Below are 23,698 nucleotides of genomic sequence, written 5' to 3' on the forward strand. Positions count from 1 at the left end.
AGAGTGACAGGTCTGGACTGTAAGGTGGATGCTCAAGCTGCTCCCACTTCGGCTTGGCCATTACACTTGGTGTGACCTTGGAGATGTGTGGATAAGTGGTGTTATGGAGCAGAATCGCTCCCTCGGTCAGCAGCTCAGGCCATTTCTTCTTCATGGAATTTCATAGGCTGCAAAGTGTCTCACTGTACATGCCACTGTGCATAGTGTTTCCATGCTGAAGGAATTCAATGAGTGTCACACCATGGATGTCTTTGAAGATAGCGAGCATCATCTCACCTGCCGATGAGGACTCACCTTTGAATTTTGTTGAGGGAGGTGACAACGCATGCTTTCACATCCCTAGAAGTCTCACTACATTACCCCAAGCGCCATATGCAAATTTCAACGGGTTTGGTTGTTACAAAGTTTTACATCTTTTCGTTTGAAAAAGTGGGGAGGGGGTAGCCTAAGAAAAATAACAAAAAGTTTAAAAAGTAACCAAATAAGAGCGCCACCCCCTAGTGGTCATTTTACTCATTAATACTGTCATTAGATGGCTCTCATTTATTGGTCTGACTAAGAACTTTACCCTTGTTAGGTACAATTCAAAAGACAAAGACTTTAGAAAGCCACACCATGTATAGTTGTATGGTCTGGGGTCAAGTAATTCTGTGGTTAGTTTCTGGTGTTATCCCTCAAACCAATAATTCTTCTTAAATTACCTTCAAAAATCTTTCCAATTCTGGAATTCTTTTTCATTAAGCACTCCCCATTATCCAGCTTCGACCTTAAGTTACTCTGTTATAAATTTAATGTTCTTTTCATCATCACATACTAGTGGAAAAGCATCTTCTAATGTCTTTAAAGTGACTATAGGGTGTATTTTCCTTCAGGCTTGAAAAATGGAAACTTATTGTATGCATAACTTTCACTTACTAAACAAATTATCTCCCACTGCTTATTCGGATTTCTCACTGTCATTCTGGCTGAAAGCTTAGTACTTCCTTTTAATTTTCCTCTGGTTGCAGATTCCTCAGATTTCTCCTTCAAATGAATAGTATAAGTCCAACCATGTTTACGCCCGCTATCTTTATTAGTAGTGCTATCTGTACATTTAACATCAGTGTTGTTAGTGATCTCTGCCATCTGGCTAGTAATTACATGTAACTTATTCAAAGTATGTTCTGTTCTTTGTACAAAATCTAGTGGTATTCAGTGTAATATTCCCATTTCGCTAGTCAGATTTTCTTGAAATATTTCTTTCAGTTCCGTAATCAAGTGAATGTTACAGTTAACCTATATGTGTATAGTTTTGAATTCTTGTCAGTTTTTCCATAACTCAGTTGCTACATCCAAGAAGCCATTTCCCATAATTTTCTTTGTGAATTTACCTCAGATGACACTTCCTGCACAAATTCCAAGACTTCAGTTCTCAGAACTACTAATTGTTGTTAAACTCTTCTTTCAAACATCTGTTATTTACATCAGCTCTTCTTCTAATGTTAATTTTAAATTGTTCAGTTGATCATTAATTATATTAATATCTAATATTAATTGTTCCTTTTCTGTTTGCAACTTTGCAGTATGATTTTCCAGTTGTTTGTCAAGTTTTGGCATAGTATCATTTAATTCAACAAATCAGTGAATATTACATTGGTTAGATGCTTCAGTGGCAGCTGACAAGTTCTCTGTTTTTTGTTTTGGCTATTTAGCTTTTTATTTAATTATCCACTGGGAGATTTAATTCTTTGGTTTGATTTGATATCTGCAGGCACAATTCTTGTTTAGCTCTACTATCTGTAGGTGTGATTAACTACCATTATGTTTTTCATTTCATCTAAGTCATTGTTGTCTATGATTATCATTACTTTAGCTGCTAACTTTAATGCAGAAAAGAGCTTATTTGTACCTTCCTGGTGTTCCTTTCACTGTTAAAGTTTCAAAAACAGTCATGTATGGTTCAGTTTAAGCTGCTTCACTTTCACCTTGCGGCTGCTCATTGTTGTTGTCATCTATTATCGTAGTGTTGGTATTGACTCCATCAGTCCACACTGCAGGTTCAAAAGCTGTATTCATTCTCATGATGATGATCATAGACATTGAAGAGACAAGAGGCACAGCAACCACAGCATAGATAACAGCCTTACTCAGAACAGCTGTCTTGGCTGTTCATCACAAAACTAAGACAAACATAATATGGGAATGCATGCAAGGTATTTCTTGGCACTCACTGCTGCTGTAAAGACCGGTCTTGAGTGAGTAAGATTCAAAGTTTATTCCCAGTTGGTTGCAGAACTATCACTACTTTTTCCTCACACACTGTGTGTGTGTGTGTGTGTGTGTGTGTGTGTGTGTGTGTGTGTTTGTGTTGGCGCACACGTGTGCCCACGCAAAAGTGGATGTTGTACACTGAATCAAAATCGTCTTTAAATTGTACATCCCACTGTACTTTAATGTGTACTGTAAGTCAGTTTTGTAGACTGTCAAGAATAGCCACTTCCAATAGCATGATGTTGACTAAAGCACTTTAGTGTTCAAAATAACTTTTCGGTTGATGGCCACATTCCTTGTAGGCACAGAGGGAAAGGGATTTGCTGGATTTTGTAGACCATCAGAAGATCCAACTATAGGAATCCCTGACTAAAGCATTTATATGGCAATCTTAGTGTACTTACCTGAAATGTCACCTAGTTTATTTAATCACATAACAAGATTATTAATTTCAGTAATAATATCATGTGTAGAAGTAAGTGATCAAGTCCTACTGAATCATAGCTGGTAATGTTGTGAGTAAAATCATGTTGCAAAACATCAAAATTCAGGTTAGAGCACTTTGATTAAAACTACGCATTCTCTTCTGGCAATTAAATTTTACCACAGAATTGTATAGGCTTCTTAATATTCATTACATTTAGTATTACAACCCTGATATTCTCTTGATTCTGTCATATTGTTGGTTCCCATTCTCAGATGCTTTGTCCTGTGTCTATTCAGCATGTACTGATTGCATTATTATGTACTCACGTGTGTGGTTCCCCACCCCCTCAAAAAATTAATAAATAAATGACATAAATCTTACAAAAGGGCCCCTTTTAAAACATCACATTCAAATTGCTGTATCCATATCACATTGGTTTTATAGTATATCCAGTTAAGGTGACAAAATAGATATCTAACAATGGAAAATCCACAATGGAATGTAACAATATTGTTGCAGAAGAAACTGAGTAGGACCATGGTGTAGTGGTTATGATACTTAACTATTGCATGGAGGGTCATGAGTTCAAACCTGACTTGGACTGTACAATTTTAAGTTCTCTATTCATTTCGAGTACATTCTAGAAGTATCCACAAATGTCATGAATCATTGTACTGGAATGTTCTGTAGCTCTATATATACTTTGTATGTTCTGGCCGGAGGCAGTTCACTCTGTGCTCTTGTATGTGCAAGTACTGAATAAACCTTTGTTAAGTGAAGTGAGTGTTCGTCATTCATCTAATTACACCTTCTTCTACGTAACATTATTCTGGTGGAGGCATTCTCTGGTGACGATGGCCAAGATCCAAACAAGTGACTGAAGGTATATGAGCGTATAGCCAAATTTAACAAATGGGATGACACTCTGTGTTTGGCTAACGTGTCTCTCTACTTGGAGGGCACTGCCAAGCAGTGGTATGAGAACAACAAGGAGAAGTTCGCAAGCTGGGTAGTATTTCAGGCAAAACTGTGCAAGTATTTTGGCAACACACAATGACAGAAGTGCAAGGCTGAAGATAAATTAAAGTGCAGGGCACAGCGTCCAGGAGAAACTACAGCATCCCAAATTCAAGATGTCTTGGAGCTATGTAAAATAGTGGATCCTAGAATGGAGGAGGAAGACAAGATTGCACATCTCATGAAGGGTGTTGCAGAGGCTATGTGTCAAGCCCTACTCCTGAAGGAGGTTTCGACAGCAGACGACCTCATAAAATGGTACCAGTATATCAAGACAATGTGTCGAAAAAGAATTACACAGAAGAAGTTCGAATGGCTTCCAAATGTTGCATTGATGTCTGTGATAAAGGAAGAAGCAGATTTCACAAGTGTTCTTCGTCAAATAGTGAGAGAGGAAGTTCAGAAGGCACTTGGATTATACGGTGAGCAAAAAACTGAGATGCTACAAGAGGTCATAAAGGAGGAAGTGGAACAGTCATTGAACCCAATCTCTCATCCTTAATTTCCCTTTAAAAAGGTGAATAAGTCGACTCCCAGGCAAAGTTATGTTCCTACAATGCCGCATGAGGAACCTGTTTGGGCACCAAGGAAGACTGACGTCTGGAGGACCCAGGATAACCAACCAGTATGTTTCCACTGCAGACGATCGAGACATGTGGTGTGCTATTGTCTATAAAGGCAGCGGATATTTAATGATGCCCACACCAGAAGACAGCAGACCGATATTAGCCGATGCCAGCTCCAGGACGACAAAGATGAACAAGAAGATGTGGGTGCAGGACGATGTAGGCCACCATTGCAGCAAGCTGGCCGCTGGAGAAGATGCTCCCCAACACGCCGATCAAGGTCTCCATCGCCGTTTAGAAGCTCCAGCCGATCACCTAGCTGCCGCAACCTGGAAAACTAAAGGGTGCAACAGCTTGGAGATGAGGCCACCAAAGAGAAAAATCCTCCACCGTCGATCACTACAAAAATGATAGGAAACTATGTCGATATCCTCATGGATGGCTGACAAGCCCAAGCTCTTTTGGACTCTGGAGCATCATATTCAGTCATTTCGGAGAAGTACCATTGCCAGTTCCAGAAAACTGTATTCGTCGACAACACAACATCTCTGCTGAAGGTGGCTAATGGAAAATATGTAAAACCTACAGGAAGATGTACCATTCATGTGGGTATAAGTGCCCATACACAGCCCTCAGTGTGTAGTCATGACACCATTCGCGGCTGGGACTTTTTGAAAGCTTCTCAGGCAGTTATAGATTGTGGTCGCTCAAAGATTATGCTAGACAAGATGAGATATTGTGGACAGGAAGTTGTGCATCTGAGTGTGTGGAGACTGTGTGTGCTGGAAGAAGTGATCATTCCTGCAGTCAGCACTAGAAAGGTAACTGTCACATGTCATGCCATGCATCAACCCATGGATCTTGTAGTGGAATGTAAGAGAAGCATACCACTGAAGAATAACTTGATCATCCCAGTCTCTGTCATCTCATTTAAGAACAGATTTGATTAATTATGGATAGTTAACTGTCGCCGAGAACCACAGATGCTTCCAAGATGCATGTACATAGCAAACGCTGAGCCTTTAATTGCAGAATAGCTGAGTGTCATAGAAACCTCCCATGCCGAGTCTGTGGGAGAAATTAGCGCTACCACTATGAGACAAGATCTTCTAGCTCAACTATCACCAGATCTCACAAAGGAACAGCAGAAGAAGCTACTTGCCATTCTTCAAGAGTTGTCTGATTGCATCAGTCCACAGGTGAAGAGCAAATTAGACAAATCGATGGTGAAGCAACGGATTAGTGCTGGAGACCATCAACCAATAAGCCAGAGAGCATACCATGTGTCAGAAACGGAATCTCGAATAATTTGCAACGAGGTAGAGCAAATGATGAAGAATGACATCATTCAGCCTTTGCAGAGCTCATGGTAGTCACCAGTGGTCCTGATCAGGAAGAAGGATGTCAGTTGGCGCTTTTGTGTTGGTTACAGGAAGCTTAATAAGATAAAGGAAAGGAACATTTACCCTCTTCCATGAATTGACGATATACTAGATTGTCTGAAGGGGGCTAAGTTTTTATAAACCATGGACATGTACTTGGGATACTGGCAAATCGAAGTAGATGAGGCTGATCATGAGAAAACTGCATTCATCACCACTGAGGGCTTCCATGAGTTTAAGGTAATGCCGTTTGGTTTGTGTAATGCACCAGAAACTTTTGAACGGATAATGGATAATCTTCTAAGGCACCTGAAGTAGATGATGTGTTTTCGTTATTTAGATGACATTATAGTGTTCTCAGAGACATCTGATGAGCATATAAAAAGACTGAGGGCCGTTCTTAAGTGTCTCCAACTAGGCGGACTGAAACTTAATCCAAGAAAGTGTCTCTTTGGAGCAAGGAGCAAAAGAAATCAAAATACTTGGACACCTTGTGTCAAACAAAGATTCACGGCCAGGCCCAGAAAAGGTGAGATCCATAACGGAATTTCCTATTCCTAAAAGTATTATAGATTTGAGAAGCTTCCTCGGATTATGTTCTTATTACTGTCATTTTATCAAAGACTTTTGTATCAACGCCAGGCCACTCCAAGAGTTGTTAAAAGCTGATGATAAATTTATGTGGGGTGGTGCCCAACAAGATTCTTTCGATGTGCTATGAAACTCTGATGACTGACCCTGTACTTGGCCTGTATGATGAGAGAGCACCTGTAGAACTATAGGTTGACAGTGTTAAATTTCTGGGATTGCAACTCGATAATAAATTCAGTTGGGAAGGGCATACCACAGAATTGCTTAAGCACCTAAACAAGTCTGTATTTGCCGTGAGAAAGATATCAGATGTAGGAGATATAAATATAAAAAAAAAACTTGCATACTTTGCTTACTTTCATTCTATTATGTCATAAGGGATCATATTTTGGGGCAACTCGTCAATCATACTATGAAGGCTTTCACGACCGGATGGTACTGTTGTTGATAATTCTTCCGGGTTATATGGCTGTTCTCTTAAGGAGGGAGCAATGTCACAGAAGAAGCTAATTAGCACCATGGTGTAGTGGTTATGATACTAAACTGTTGCATGGAGGGTCGTGAGTTTAAAACTCACCTGGACTGTAAAATTTTGATTTCTATATTCAATTCGAACATTCTAGAAGTATCCACAAATGTAGTTTGCTCCACGCTCTTGTATGTGCAAGTGCTGAATAAACCTTCATTAAGTGAAGTTAGTGTTCGTCATTCATCTAATTACATAGTCGATACTCACCATATAGTGGAGATCCTGAGTCACAGATAGGCACAACAAAAAGACTGTCACAAAATAAGCTTTCGGTCAACAATGCCTTTGTGAGAAATAGATGACAGACACACACAAACACACTCACGTAAACGCAGCTCTCACACATATAACCACAGTCTCTGGTAGCTGAAGCTAGACTACCTGGTACTGTGAGTTGCATTTACATGTGTGTGTGTGTGTGTGTGTGTGTGTGTGTTGTCTATTTTTGACGGAGGTGTTGTTGGCCGAAAGCTTATTTTGTGACAGTCTTTTTGTTCTACTTATCTGCGACTCAGCATCTCCAAAATAAATAACTCTTATATTGAATGACATGTTGAATTATTTTCTTCTAACTGTTTGTTGCAGATCTGGAAGGCTTCCCAAAGGAGTTTGTGTGGCCAGCATCAACTTACCTCGTAACTAAAACATTTGATAGTTTGCGAGAGATGTTTACATCCACAAAGGAGATACAGGTACTTCATTATTCTCATGATTTTGTCAGCTATCAAGCCTTGGAATAAGTGTATTTAATCTGATTTTGTGAACGTAATTTATTGCATAAGTGTATAGAATACAAGGGTTTTCAGTTTCTCTGGTTATGAACTGTCGCCAAAGTGTTACATTTATCCTGACTCTGGAAGCAATCAAATTATTTAATTTTATTTTTCTCATAAAATATAAAAATTATTGAAGGAACAAGCTGCCAGAAACTATTACATTTGTAAAAATTTCTTTTGGTGACAACAAGAACTAAACTCAAGTTGTGGAGTGCCAAAGGAATTATAAATAGTCTAAACGAAACTGTAAACAAATATAAGTAACAAATTTCTCTATTTACTATTACGTGATGAGAGTTGCATATGGGATCTGTGACATTTTTATATTTGTACAACTGCAACACTTTGCAGCAGTGTTCCATAAACTGCAGAAAAGCTTGTATTCAGCACATCTCAATAGCCCCCCCCCTTTTTTTTTTAAACAGTCTATTTCATACCTCTTCACTATGTTTATCATGTCATCATTAATATTGCAAGTAAAAATTGTATATTTAGTTGTTTTGCATAGTATGTGTTTTGGTGTGACTCTGACCAGGTAAGTAAGCATCAGACTACAACTTACAAGGCCTGAGGTTCAATCCTTAGTCAGTCCCAGAACTGTGTCTGTCACTCATTTTTTCTTTTACATGTGGAAATGATTTGTTAGTTAGAGAAATGCCAAATTATGCCCTGGTTCTGAGTTCCCCTATAACTAAGTTAGTTTAAAGCTCTTAGGCCTCCAGTAGGACAAAAGTACAAAGTTATAAAAATGAATATTATAAACTTATACAACCAGACACATCATATACCTAGTAATGAATTAAAGAAATATGAGGGTTGTTCAAAAAAAGGTACATAACAACAATGTGGGTGTAAGTGAAGTCTTTATTCAAAAGTAATCACTACAGGCCTGAGCGCAACTATCCTACTGTTTCATGAGACGTAGTATTATCTGTTCCCGGAATTCCTGGGGCTATGGCAGGAGCCAGTCCTTCACTGTGTTCTTCAGTTTGTCATTCAAGCTGAAGTGCTCCCATTTGAGATGTTTTTTTAGCATCCCAGCCACATGGAAGTCACAGAAGACATGTCCAAGCTGTAGGGTGGATACTCGGGCTGATCCCACTTGAACTTGGCCATTATACTTTGTGTGACCTTGGAGGTGTGTGACATTGGAGATGTGTGGACTGGAACAAAATTACTCCCTCCGTGAGCAGCTCGGGCCATTTGCTCTTGATGGATTTGTACAGACTAAGGACTGTCTCACAGTACACATCACTGTTAATGGTTTTTCCGTGCTCAAGGAATTCAATGCATATCAGACCTCGGACATTGACGAAGATGGTGAGCATCGCCTTGCCTGCTGAGGTCACTGCCTTGAATTTGTTAGGGGAGATTATGAAACTACATTCACATCCATCACTATCTTACTACATTATCCCAAAGTGACATATGCAAATCTCAACCACTTTGAATGTTACAACATTTTGTACCTCTTCATCTGAACACTCCTTATGTAAATGAAGCAAATTCTGGATAGATGTTGAGAGATTATTAAGTAACTCTTAAGAAGTGCTAACAACTGCCCACATTAGGCTACCAAATGTCATAATTCAGCTGCAAGAGATTTAGTTTAGCTCAATGCAAGAGATTTAGTTTTGCTATGAAATGATACTGCATTGGAAGTGTTACTTGAATTCCAAACTTTTGGCATTTCCTATCAGTACAAAATTTTCTTGTTCACCACCGTATCATGTACAAACAATAAACATAAACAACTATTAATGCACAAAAACAGCAAATGGTGAAGTAGTGAATGTCCCATCACCATCCACACCAAGACAAGTATGGAATTGGATAGCATCTGAACTTTCGTAACTGATATGCTGTAAGTCCAAAAATAGTGGGGACACCAGTGAATACAAAATGAACATGACCAGATACTGTTTTCTCTCACACACCAACTGTTTACAATGAGAGAAACTTCATTTCACTAATGCGTTTTTGTTAGTGTTTGCTCCTGTATAAGCCAGACGTTGCAGAGGTTTGTGCGTAGGCTTTGACTGGGGCACTCAAATAAATAAATGACATCAGGAATCAGAAAGGAATGCTGTTCTTTCCAGTATAGTATGGCTGACAAACACAAGCCATTGTCACTAAAAGCAGCAGTAGCTGATGAAATTAAGCATTTGATGGGCTGGAAATAGTAGTGAGAGCACAAAGCCTTTTCAGTACCTCTCGTCCAGTAGTAAAGAAGAATGATGGATCAGCCAGTATGTTTGTAGATGCTTGGATGCTAAATTAACTCATTCAGACAAAACAAGACTGACTGATGGCTATAGACATACTTATGGATAATTTCTCAGGGGCCTAAGACATTAGCAATGTGGACTTTATGTTTGGCTATTGGTGGATGCCATTACACCCTGAAACTTATACATACGCTACTTTATGTATTTTTATTTCTAAGCAAATCATATAATTCTGTGTGTTGACATTTGGTTTTAATGTATTCGTAACAGTATTTATAAGAGTTTTAAGCTCATTTCTTGGAGAAAGATTGTGAGAAAAATTAATTAAGTATATAGATGATGTAGTAGTTACTAATTGTTACTTGAAGAATTACCAAGATTGTAGAAAAAAGGTATTGCATCAGTAACCTCCCCATCATCCACATACGGCTTTCTGTGGAGTACATTCTTCATTGGGCCAAACGGGTGGAAGTCAGGAGGTGTGAGATCTGGGCTGTAGGATGGATGAGGAAGAAGAGTCCAATGAAGTTTTATGAGCTCCTCTTGGATGCACTGACTTATGTGAGGTATTGCGTTGTCATGGAGAATTAGAAATTCATTTGCAGTTTTGTGGTGAGGAACACACTGAAGCCATTTCTTCAATTTTCTGAGAGTATCACAGCCATACTTTATAACTCTGACTTTACTATCGTAATTTATATGCTTTTATCTGAATAACAGGAAACCCTGTCTCAATGTTGTCGCATATACCATACCCCAACAGAAAAAATGGTACTGCTACAGGAAAAGCCACGTATAACCCTCTTACTAAAATGTAGTTTAGTTTCCAACTACAGTACACAATGGGAGGATATTCCTCTTAATAGGAAAAGCTAATCAATAGTGTTACCCTTTTTACAGGATTTGACCTTGTGTCGTGTCTAATGGATAAGTAAATCAGTCTGTTCAATTTGTTTCCTAAGATTTTTACCCAACGGTTAAATAGAAATGCAGAATGAATAGTATTATACTGAAGCTAGGACAACTCAGTTCCAAGTACATTTAGTGGTTTAAAACATTTACTAATGGTCGCCAGCCTATCCAGGCAATGAAACAGTGAAGTCTTGGAAAAACAGAAGTATGAAGTATGAATTTTGCCTACTTTCTTCCTACTGTTTAATTTGGTTCTTCAAATTAAATATTACTCCATGTAAACAATTTTTTGGTGCAGACACTGGAATTTCTTTTTGACTACTGCACTCTTATACATTATATTTTAAAAAAGAGGAAGCCCAGTAGATTAGGAAACTAAAAAAATTTGGCTAGGGGGGAGCTATAGAAAAGAATTTTCTATAATAAACAAATACGTAATTACTTAGATACTAAAGCACATACTTCTTATACTGATCAATTCACTTCAAGAAAACCTCTTTCTCACTGGAAATTTACTTTCAAAAGCTATTATTCTTTGAACAAGCTCTGTATAGTCATTTACCAGATTCTAATAACTTGGCTACGTTCTGATTGAATTTTACCTGAGCAAACGTTTACTATAACACTTTGCAATTGTAAAGAAAACACAAAAATAATTGAAATGGTATCTCTTTATATTAACTTGGCACTTAATGAGTGTGTAAAATAGGATACTCAGATTCATCACACATCAGCAAGGAACCCTATACAGGGTTATGATTAGGATGAAATAACAGGGTGAACTACTTTCTTTATAGTTCAAGAATGATTATTAAAACACAGTTTAAATTAGTGTTTCACACTGTACAAAAGTAAATTTACTATAAAAGTCTTATCTGGTAGCTGTAGGCTCGGGTGTGGCGAACAGTTATGGTGGTTACACTACCCGCAGTACGGCCTGCAAACCTGTTGCGCTATGGGCTCAGTTTCTCTTCTTGACATCAGTCAGTTCTATATACAGTAGCCCAACAACTTGTAGCTATGCCGTAAGCCATTTGCAGTCTCCATCCAAGGCATTTTGTGTGAATTTGCAGGCAAAGCTTCTCCTGCTCCACACAGGTGCTGTGTCAATCACTGCTGCCTACAGACTGTGCGATTTACTTCCTGTGCTTGCTCTAGGTAGCATGCCAGTTTGCCCTTGCCACCTTTTCCACTCCTCAGAACCACTTTCGTTTTAAACAAAAGCACACTGGCTTTTACATAACACCTGTTTCTTATGTTGTTGCTAAGTGTGACCATTTCTTAAATTGTCATATTTACAACAACATGAACAACTTATGCACACAAAAAAATTTTTAAATACAAAAGATCATCAGAAAATTATTTAACATAATAAACAATTTACATAGTATTTTACTTACATTACTCACATACAATACAAAGAACTTCAATCTCCTGTACAACACACTTTACTTTACATATACAGAAAATATAGTACCAATATACGAAAATTTTAAAGCAAAAAAGTTATAGAAAATTTAAGTGAACCATAAACAAATATTGTTATAATGTCAGAGTTGATTGTTGCCTATGAGAGAGAATGTCAAATGGGATAACCCCTTCAGAGCCCCAGAAGACTGTTGCAATGACTTTACTGTCTGAGAATGTGGCTTTGAACGTTTTCTTCAGAGATTGCCATTTTGTTTCCAGTTCAAAGTGATGAACCCAGGTTTCACCACATGTGATGATGTTCAACAAAAAAATTATCATGCTCAGCCTCGTAACACAAGCATTTCAACATGTATGGTCCTTCATTGCTCTTTATGGTCTGTTAGGCAGTGAGGAACCCAGCATGCGCACACCTTTGAGTACCCCAACTGCTGGACGAGTGTGTCAGCACTATCAGCAGAGAGATCCAGTTAGCAGTGAGGTGTATGATTGTGATCCATCGATCACCTTGAATAAGAGTGTCTGCATGTTTCGGCATTGCTGGAGTCACAGCTGTGTGTGGCCTGTTGGCACACGGGAGATCGGACTGGTTTTCATGATTGCATGATCTTGTGATAATGACAGACTCCTTGTCCAACAGCTCACCATGCATTTGTTCATTGCCAGATATCTATAGACATTCTACAAGTGCCTGTGAATATCTGTGATGCTCTGGTTTTCCACCAAAAGAAACTCAATGACAGCTCTCTGCTTGGAATGCACCTCCTTTACAGACTCCATTTTTAAGGCTATATTATGGCGTCGCCACTTATTGAGACTTCATGAAACTATAGGGGCTGAAATAAGTTCTGCGTTTTTTCAAGTTGGCCAGGAAAAAAAATGTGTTTCACTACTTATTGAAAGCCCCTCGTTCTATCCAAATTTTTTGATTTAGATTTCAAGCTTGCAACGGATGATTCAAACTATGGTATTCTACATCTACATCTACATTTATACTCCGCAAGCCACCCAACGGTGTGTGGCAGAGGGCACTTTATGTGTCACTGTCATTACCTCCCTTTTCTGTTCCAGTCGCGTATGGTTCGTGGAAAGAACGACTGTCTGAAAGCCTCCGTGCACGCTCGAATCTCTCTAATTTTACATTCGTGATCTCCTCGGGAGGTATAGTAGTATTGATGGTGAGGTGTTTCAAAGAGCACTGGATGTTGTAGGTGGGCCACGTCATATTATTGCTTTTGCAAGTACAATCTGGAAATGTCACAAGTAGAATTATTTGGTTGAAGAAGAAGAAGAAGAAGAAGGAGAAGGAGAAGGAGAAGGAGAAGGAGAAGGAGAAGAAGAAAAGTAGATACCCCATAGCAGGATGAAAAGCCACTGTGTGTACTGAGAACATATTACGTATCTCAAAGTGTTCAGTAAACAGCTGCGTAATCACTTTTGTGCTTTATTTGCAAAAGTTTAATTTCAAAGTTATCAAGGGTACCCATAATTTTGTACCTGATGCTTAGCCATGATTACCATTGTCATTGCCACTGCCATTGTGGAAACAAGATTCTGTGCAACAAAGTAATACAGATGCATATATCAGGGTTTATTTCGTAAAAGGATTGTGTGATTTTTTATTTTATTTTTTTTTTCAGTACAAATAATGTAGGTAGCACAATTGTTGAGGTGATGAGACATCATTAGGCTCATAAAACAAGGCTGAGAACTTTGCCAACTTTCATTTAAATCCTCTGTCAGAGCTAGCAAGGACGTACTCATGAAAGCATTGCGCCATCACTGTATGCTCGAATCCTGTAATCCTCCTGGCCTCAGTCTCCTCTAGCCGATGCCCTCAACACCTCCCCATCACCCTAAATTCGCCCATCCTACACCAGCACCCTCTTCTCCACAATCTCCACCTTCCTTTGTTCTATCTCTCCCTGCTAATCCACTCCTCTGCGTCATATTATGCTGCATACAACCACTCTGCCTGTGGGCAGAACAAGCACATTGGTGCCACATTCCTATCCCACGCGCTACTGCCTATTCATCGCACCTGTCGGCCATCCTTCTCCAAACCTCCCCCTTACTCCTCACCTCTGCTCTTCTCTACTGGCACACTCCACTCAATATAACCCTCTGTTGCAGTGCCACCACAACATTGGGTGTGGGTGTATGTGTTGTGTGTGTGTGTGTGTGTGTGTGTGTGTGTGTGTGTGTGTGTGTAAGGGGGGGGGGGGTCTTACTCTAGCTCCGAAGAATGATTAATCCAAAAGCTAGCCAAGTTCTCATTGTTGTTTGTGTGTCTATCAAAACTTCAGAATCACAGCTGTGCAGTTAGTTGATTTCTTTACTACTTAAATTATTTATATTGCACCAAGGATTTTTCAGTGGTGCAGTTATTCAGTTTTATTACCTTTCTAATTACATAATTTGTGCACATTTCTAAATCAGATGTCATGAGATTCAGCTTCACCTCATTCTACTATCTTTCCAACATACAATTCAGGAAATGTGCTTCTATTTCTCTTGACTGCATTTACTTTTGAACACTAGCCTCTGTATTCATTAGTAATAGAACCAGTTGCAGAAATGTGAAATAAGTGTATAGTAATATCAGTGCTGCTGCTGTTTGTGTGTAGTTTCTCTGTTTCATGTTGAACCTATATTTCAGGTAGTCCTTATGTTTAGAAAGAAACTTACATATGAAGGTGCCATTATTAGGTGTGGTTTAGTAAATGTATTTCCAGAATGTTTGAGTGTAATTATATGGCAATTAAGTGTATATAAATAAAGCTGTGATCAATGCAGAAGTTGGGTTGAACACCACATTCCTCTACTAGGCATGGTCCTTTTGGAGATGGTATACAACTGCCTTCCTCCAAACTTTGGACTGTACTATGCACTCGTTTATAAGGCCCCCTACAGTTCAACACTGACTGCAAACTATGGTGCAAATTGGCATTTTCTCATTAACAAGTTTATATTATTTTAAATGTATTAGACACATGAAATAAAAACATAAAACTTCTCAGAAAATATTCTCAGGGTAGTCATGTTCCAGAACATTCATCACTGATCAGTCATGTGGGGTTAATGTGATACAGCTCTTGGATGTGATTGTGTAACACATTCCTATATGTTTATAGGTAAAAAATATACTCATCAACCACCAGTAGGAGAAAACACACACAAAAGTTGAGGAAATGTGCAAGCTTTCAGAGCCAGTGATGCATCTTTTGGCAGAAGGGTTGGAGGGGAAGGAAGAGGAGTGAAGGAAAAGGGGTGATGAGGTTTAGAAAATGGGGAGATTTATGGGAAAATTGCTCAGAACTCCAGCTCATGGAAGGCTTACCAGACTGTAAGTTATTGCTCTATCTTGCACCTTCAGTCCTTCTGCCAGAAGAATGAGCCACTGGCTCCCAAAGCTTGCACATATCCTTAACTTTTATGTTGTTTTTTTTCCTGATGCTGCTTGGTGGGTAGATTTTTTACCTGTCCTAGTGTATTATATTTTCAAAAGTTGATTTTTTAATTGATACAACAGCTCTTTGTGTGCAGGTCATGTTTTGGTATCCTGTTTTTCTAATTAGCTGGTCCCTATAGTTATATATCTTTTGTGTCATTATTTTGAATTATGCTTGGTGTAAATCACATATCTGTTCTAGGACTGGTTTACGGAATGCGCACGGTTGATATCTCAAATATGTGGTCAGAATGTAGAATGGATTACACCTTTGGGCCTTCCAGTAGTGCAACCTTATTTTCGACCACCAAAGAATTTGAAGTTCAAAGAATCAAAAGTTGAAGATCACTTTCATGTGGATATGTTTGAGTACGTACACTTTTTACCATTAAAGGAAGATTTACAGTTGTAGAACTTATCATTTTGCTTTATGGAATATTTTGTAGATATAAGTACCTTCTAGAAAAATGTCCATATAAACCAACTGCACTAATTGGGGTTACATACAGTGTGTTAACTGTATGTTGGCCAGTTGCTAGAGGGCATTATATGGAGTGGATGTGAATGAGACAAGTTGAACCCCTGTATATACCTCCATGAAGTGAGGAGCCATTTGGGGGGGGGGGGGGGGGGTGGAATAGCCCCGAGTACCTCCTACAGTGCAGACATCTTAACTTGTGCTTCACACTTCTGTTAAAGCAGAAGCCATGAACACAGGTAAAAAGGAAAAACAAATTTATTGAGTTTGCTTGGTTCTTTGGCTGCCCACTTATAACAGTTTGATTTTTGTTTTGTGTACGAATGAAATTGCCTAGAAAATGAGCAAGTCGAGAGCGACATTTGTTGATGACAAGCACTGGGATGACACTCTGGCTGATGCATGTGTTAGTAATAGTCTACCGTACTTGATCATTTGTTTGCCATTTTGCTGGTATTTTGTGCCCTTTCTGATGCTGCAGTGTTGTGGAAAAATAACAGGTTAAGTTGGTGAAGACTTTTATAGGAATTTTTGGACAAAATATTGAAGATGAACTGAATGATAGATCACGTAATTATGCTCATAATCTTTGCTTTGTGGCTATTCAGAATTTGGTTACGTCCATAGGAGGAAATCCTCTCCCTCAGTACAGCTTCCCAGTGCCATTAGAAGAGGGCAAATGCATCAACAGAGAGTATGCAGCAAATTATAACCCAGCAGAACTTGTGGAAACCTTCCAAAATGGCATCCAAAATCTATCAGAAGAACAGCACACAGTATTTGAACACATTTGTCCGTATGTTGACAGTAATATGGAAGAAATTCTATTTCTGGATCCACCTAGTGGGACAAGAAAAACGGTCCTCACTAAAATCTTAGTATCACAATTACAAGCCCAAGCAAAAATAGCTCTTGCTATGACTTCATCATGAATAGCACCCAGTTTGTTACTCAGTGGTAATACTGCTCATACAACTCTGATACATTTGGATGTAATTGAACACACAATCTGTGACACCTCTGGGAACAGTGACAAAGCTTGGGTTATACACGCTTGCTGCTTAATAATATGGGAAGAGCTCACCATGACTAATCGAAAATCAGCATGCTTGAAGAGCTCAAGTCTGTGGTAATACATCATGTGGCTGCACGTAACAGCTTAATTGCGGCTGTGAATAGGAGCTTTTTGATATAGTGTATAAAGTTGATGTGGGCGCATATCCAAAAGAAGAGGGACAAATAATTTTGCCTGGTAATTTGTGCTGTGCATTACTTCCACTTCAAGACATCATTTCTTCTATTTATGATGATCAACAAAGGCAAACAGCAACTCATGAAAACCCTTGGCTTTGTGAAAGGGCTACATTGACACCTACAAATGATCAAGGTGCTAGAATTAACTTGTACATCCTTACTCGTGCTGAAGGAGAAAATGTAGAGCATACCACTATTAACAGAGTTATGGAGCAATTATCCACTTAAATTTTTAAACTCTTTTAGCACATCTGGCCTTCCATCACACTAAATTAATTTGAGAAACAGCATTTCAATTATTCTGTTGCAAAATTTAAGCCCACTGAAATTGTTTAATGGTACCATGCCTAAAGTTACTCCCCTCCAATGTAAAATCATAGAAACAGAAGAAGCGGCGTAGGCAAGCAAATTTTTACACCCTGAATCCCACTTACTCCTAGCAATTTCCTGCTTTGCTTTAAACATCCGCAATTCCCAGTGAGCTTATATTATTCCATGACAGAGGTAGCATTTTGTGAGCATGGACCTAATTGGAAGTAGCTTTTTGCACGGCCAGCTGTAGGTGGCTGTCTCTCATGTTAGTGAAGCAAACAAGCTCTTTGTTGATGTTGCCAATTGTACTACTTCAAACCTTGTATACATAGAAGCTTTATAAGTCAAAAATAAATTCCATATGTACAAAGGCTTGGGCACAGGTATAAATACACTGAAGGGTCAAAGAAACTGGTACACCAGCCTAAAATCGTGTAAGGCCCCCACGAGCACTTAGATGTGCCGCAACATAATATGGCATGGACTTGACTAATGTCTGAAGTTATGCCGTAAGGAATTGACACCATGAATCCTGCAGTGCTGTCCATAAATCCGTAAGAGTACGAGGGGGTGGAGATCCCTTCTGAACAGCATGTTGCGATCCGTCCCAGATATGCATAATACTATTCATGTCTGACGAGTATGGTGGCCAGCGGAAGTGTTTAAACTCAGAAGAGTGTTCCTGGAGTCACTATGTAGCAATTCTGACCATCTGGAGAGTCACATTGTCCTACTGGAATTGCCCAAGTCAGGCAGAATGCACACTGCACATGAACGGATGCAGGTGATCAGACAGGATGCTTACATACGTGGTACCTGTCAGAGTCATATCTAGACTTGTCAGGGGTCCCATATCACTCCAACTGCACACTCCCAACACCATTACAGAGAACTCAACAGCTTGAACAGTACCCTGCTGACATGCAGGGTCCATGGATTCATGAGGTTGTCTCCATACCTGTACACATCGATCCGCTTGATACAATTTGAAAAAAAAGACTCGTCCAACCAGGCAATGTGTTTCGAGTCATCAAAAGTCCAATGCTGGTGTTGACTAGCCCAGGCGAGGCATAAAGCATTGTGTCATGCAGTCATTAAGGGTACATGACTGGGACTTTGGCTCCGAAAGTTCACATCGATGATGTTTCACACAATGACAGTTGTTGATGATTTTGCATTGAAATCTGCAGCAATATGTGGAAGGGTGGTACTTCTGTCATGTTGAATGATTCTCTTCAGTCGTTGTTGGTTCCATTCTTGCAGGGTCTTTTTCTGGCTGCAGCGGTGTTGGAGATTTGATGTTTTACTGCATTCCTGATATTCACAGTACACTCGTGAAATGTTCATATGGGAAAATCCCCAATTCTTTGCTACCTTGGAGATGGTGTGTTCCATTGCTCATGCAACAACTTTAACAGCACTTTCAAACTCACTTAAATCTTTATAACCTGCCATTGTAGCAGCAGTAACCGATGTAACAACTGCTCCAGATACTTGTTGTTTTGTATAGGCATTGGCGACCACAGTGCCATCTTCTGCCTGTTTACATATCTCTCCTGAGGGTATAAAAGAAGCTATTGTAGGGGTAACTGGCTTACCAGTGATTGGAAACAGTCTGCAAATCAGCGCATGGCTTCGGCGAGGTGTGTTTTCTTCCTGATATGTGTGTGGAAATGCGCTGATGGTTCTCTTGAAACTGTTTGTTTAGGCTGTCATGTCCATGCTCAGCAACACTTCTGCCCTGCCACCACTTGCAGCCCGTTGATCTGTGATAGCTGACAGCCAGAATGCCGGAAGTTTGTGGCCATCCTCTCTACTGATGTTGTCAGGCTGTTTAATGATTTCAGTCACCTCTGGCCAGCACCCGGGCTTCCTGAAACGTAATAGGCTGTCCACAGCCACGGTGGTGTTCCACTATTGTTAGTTTATTATGCTGTGCTTATCGCACAGAGCATCCATGTTCCACTGTTTGTATGATAATTTTTTAGGCAGCTCCACACTCTACAACATAGTTCATATACTCCTGCAGTATTTAGTTTGTTGACTGCAGTCTTGGTAGAACGTATCATGTCGTGATCCTGTGGCTGCTGCGGAAAATCAGTCTGAAACCTCATTGGCAGACTGTGTTGCCTAGCCGTTCACTGATACCTTTCATATATGGTAAGTGCACTAATGGAAGCTGCTCTTCCCTGTCTTCTTCCCTTGTTTTATTTCTGTTGGCCTTTGTCATCTTTCTTGTAGTGTTCCAGTGGTATGAAAAGTGTGGTTTAGTGGCCTCAATTCTTCTTTGATGTTGTTAGTGTCACTTATCTGCCAGGCATGGGTAGTCAGCATGTGCAGAACTGAATACCTGTAAGCTGGGTTGTGGTGGCTCTCCAATCTTGCCCTGAGGAAGGCCATTGTGATAAGGTCAAAATGTTGGTTTTAAGTTTATAATTAAAGTATTTTACTATGCTGTGGATAGCATCCAGAAGAATTTTATTAATACTTCCTGCCAGATTAAAACTGTGTGCCAGACCGAGACTCGAACTCGGGACCTTTGTCTTTCGCGGGCAAACGCTGTACCATCTGAGCTACCCAAGCATGACTCACGCCCCGTCCTCACAGCCTTACTTCTGCCAGCATGTCACCTCCTACCCTCCAAACTTCACAGAAGCTCTCCTGCAAACCTTGCAGAACTAGCACTCCTTGAAGAAAGGATATTGTGGAGACATGGCTTAGTCACAGCCTGGGGGATGTTTCCAGAATGAGATTTTCACTCTGCAGCAGAGTGTGCACTGATATGAAACTTCATGCAGATTAAAACTGTGTGCCGGACCGAGACCCGAACTCTGGAACTTTGCCTTTCGCTGGCAAGTGCTCTACCATCTGAGCTACCCAAACACAACCCACACCCTGTCCTCACAGCCTTACTTCTGCCAGTATCTCATTTCCTACCTTCCAAACTTCACAGAAGCTCTCCTTTCTTCCAGGAGTGCTAGTTCTGCAAGGTTCACAGGAGAGCTTCTGTGAAGTTTGGAAGGAAGGAGACGAGATACTGGCAGAAGTAAGGCTGTGAGGATGGGGCGTGAGTCATGGTTGGGTAGCTCAGATGGTAGAGCACTTGCCTGCAAAAGGCAAAGGTCCTGAGTTCGAGTCTCTGCCAGGAAGTTTCATATCAGCACACATTCCGCTGCAAAGTGAAAATCTCATTCAAGAATTTTATTCATCATGACTCCAGCTGCAGTAGCCTATGTAGTTAGTCAAATCCAAAATTTCTTTTTTGTGACTGACAAAGAAATTAAATAGAAAAAAGACACAGGCAAGTGATAGGCTTAGCAAAGAATAGATCAGTGTAGCCAGACCATAAGGTGGACAGACAGTGGCTGTAGTGAAGAAGTAGATAAAAATGAATTTCAAATAGTGATTGTAGTAAAAAAAGTAAAAAGCAAATAATAAGTATTGCAAAAAGTAGACCACTTTAGTCAGAGCTTCAGATGAATATGGTTCAAATGGCTCTAAGCACTATGGGACTTAACATCTGAGGTCATCAGTCCCCTAGACTTAGAACTACTTGAACCTAACTAACCTAAGGACATCACACACATCCATGCCTAAGGCAGGATTCAAACCTGCAACTGTAGCAGCAGTGCGGTTCCAGACTGAAGCACCTAGAACTGCTCGGCCACAGTGGCCGGCTCAGATGAATAGACAGGGACAATGGTGAAGAAGCCAATAAAAAATGGTAGCTATGATTGATATTTGACTCTGATTGTTAAATGTTGCTCCACCTTTCTGCAGTGGACAAGTATGACTGTTACTTGCCTAAGCATGTGTGCAACTACCATTTGATATTTGATTTAACTGATCAGTAGATTCTACAGGTCACTTATTTCTATATGTGTAAACCTTTTCTCCTGACCTTTTTTTTTCATGAAGTGCCATATGTAAGTCGTCATATTTTTTTGTAACTGTTATTCTGAAAATCTAAAAACATGTTTGTCAAATTTGTTTCTATTAATTTCCAATTGCACTTACTATAAAATATCTGCTGTCGTATTTCACTAATCTCATTGATTTCTTTTACAGACGCCCAAATGTGATGAAACAGAAAAATGCTTTCCCACCAAATTTTATTCATTCTCTGGACTCTAGCCACATGATGCTGACGTCATTGTTTTGTGAACGAAATAATGTAACATTTGTATCAGTTCATGATTGTTACTGGACACATCCTTCAACTGTCAATGTTATGAATAAGGTAAAAGTTAGCTTACATTCTATGCAATTTGGAATTTGTGCATAAAAGTATATTGACCTGGGCATCATTTTGTTACATTGTCATTTGAGATAACCTGAAAACACAACTTGTGGTCCACTTATTGCATGTTTGAAATCTGAGAATGTATGTGTGAAATTGAATTGTTTAATGACACATTATTCTCAAATTATAAGTTGCAAGTCAAAAGCAGCATACTCATTTTCTAAATTATTTTACTAATGTTGTTGCAGTATAAGTTACCACCAACATCCAATTGACATCCATTGCTGGACAATAGCTTTTAAAAGACTTTCCTATGTATGATGATCTTCAGTTGTATACTGTCTTCTGTTAAATACTTCCATCTTTCTTCTGCATATTTCATAATATCCATTAAGTTGTTATGTTGGTCTTTTCTTATCTTGTGAAATCCAGCAAAGAATTTCTTGGTCCATATACCATCCATTCTGTAGAGTAGACATGCAGAAATGAGGAATTGTTTCATTAAAGAGGAACTGTCATACATTTAAGAACATACACATTAATAAATTTTACTTATATGCAGCTTATTGAAGCACAAGAATTTCATATCATAGCCCTTACAGTAGTTAGTGTATACCAAATATATGTTTGGATATAAATCACCTTGAAGTTCTGTTGGCCTGTTTACTTAAAAAAAAGGTAGTAGTAATTGCTCAAGATTGTACTGCAGATTTTCTTAAAAACTCCTCCTGTAAGATTGTATTGCAATTGTTAACATAACCATTCAACTTAACTCCTGCTTTAAAATTCTTAACTGGGTAGCTAATTGCCCAAAGACAAGTATTGATAATATATTTATAGAAATGTCTAATGAACAAAATTTAACCAGTAGTCTGTGGCCTATCAGATTGTGACATGCAGTTGCTTGTGTTGAGTGGTAATGCTGAAAACAATACATATCAGTTCAGCAAATGCATTACAAGAGAAATATAGTTACACCAGACAATGAAATAAGGACAGTATAAGATATAGCAAAGTAGGAGACTAGTAGATCCATAGATGAGGAAGCGGAGCAAGTAAATGATACATCGGTAACAGATGTGTATGATTTTAGAAAATTTTTAATAAGCATTTCAGTCTACTTATTGAAAAGATAGAGTTGCCTGGTAAGTAGCTGCTGCCATGGGCTACCCCAGACCTTTTTCTTTATCCACACTTAAGTATTTGGTCGTAATTGTAGTAAATAACATGGACATTTTGAAGAGGTAGCTGATAGGTTTATAGCAGTCTTATGTCTTGTTCGTCTCTCTTCCTGTGAAGGAGAATAATAACTGCATTGTTCTGATTTTGGAGAATTGTCATCATCTGCAAATATTGTGGAAACTGTTTTTACAAGCTCTTTTTGTATTACTGTTCCCTCTAATTTTAACCATCAAATAGTTGTATGCACCCCAACCACCATTACTCCTGGAATGTCGTTATGTTCATTGCCAACTTTATCTGTTCCTTGTTCATCTCTTGAACTGTGAAAGCATTTAAAGATATCTTCAAATACCTGTACACTCACTTCTTTTCGAAAACACTTTAAAATAGTTTTTTTTTCCATTCAGCATATTCTATCACACTCCCATTATTGTTTACATTGAACTGCTCCTCCACTTTAATGTCCTCCTCAATCCATTTGACTTGTTTTTTAAGTTGCTTCGTTTGTACCTGCAACACCTGTGTTATGTGCACAAGTAACTTGCTTAAATATTTTCTTATTTTATCCAAGATGGAATGTAACAATATTATGAAAGGATAGTTGCTACTCAACAAATAGCGCAGATGCTGAGTCACGACTCAGCATCTTCTTATGTTACTAGTGCCTTTAGA

At 39.1% G+C, this 23,698-nt stretch overlaps 1 protein-coding gene across 1 annotated transcript in view; it reads left to right on the forward strand.

Annotated features, from left to right (window-relative positions):
• The window catches only part of LOC126162051 (DNA-directed RNA polymerase, mitochondrial), a 310,992-nt gene that overhangs the window by 254,430 nt on the left and 32,864 nt on the right, over positions 1-23,698 (forward strand). Inside the window, exons 20-22 of the mRNA XM_049918295.1 lie at positions 7,348-7,454; positions 15,760-15,926; positions 21,670-21,841. Of these exons, the coding sequence (XP_049774252.1) occupies positions 7,348-7,454; positions 15,760-15,926; positions 21,670-21,841 (446 nt within the window). The remainder of the gene's footprint in view (positions 1-7,347; positions 7,455-15,759; positions 15,927-21,669; positions 21,842-23,698) is intronic.

This window comes from Schistocerca cancellata, chromosome 2 (assembly GCF_023864275.1).
Source record: "Schistocerca cancellata isolate TAMUIC-IGC-003103 chromosome 2, iqSchCanc2.1, whole genome shotgun sequence".
NCBI lineage: Eukaryota > Metazoa > Arthropoda > Insecta > Orthoptera > Acrididae > Schistocerca > Schistocerca cancellata.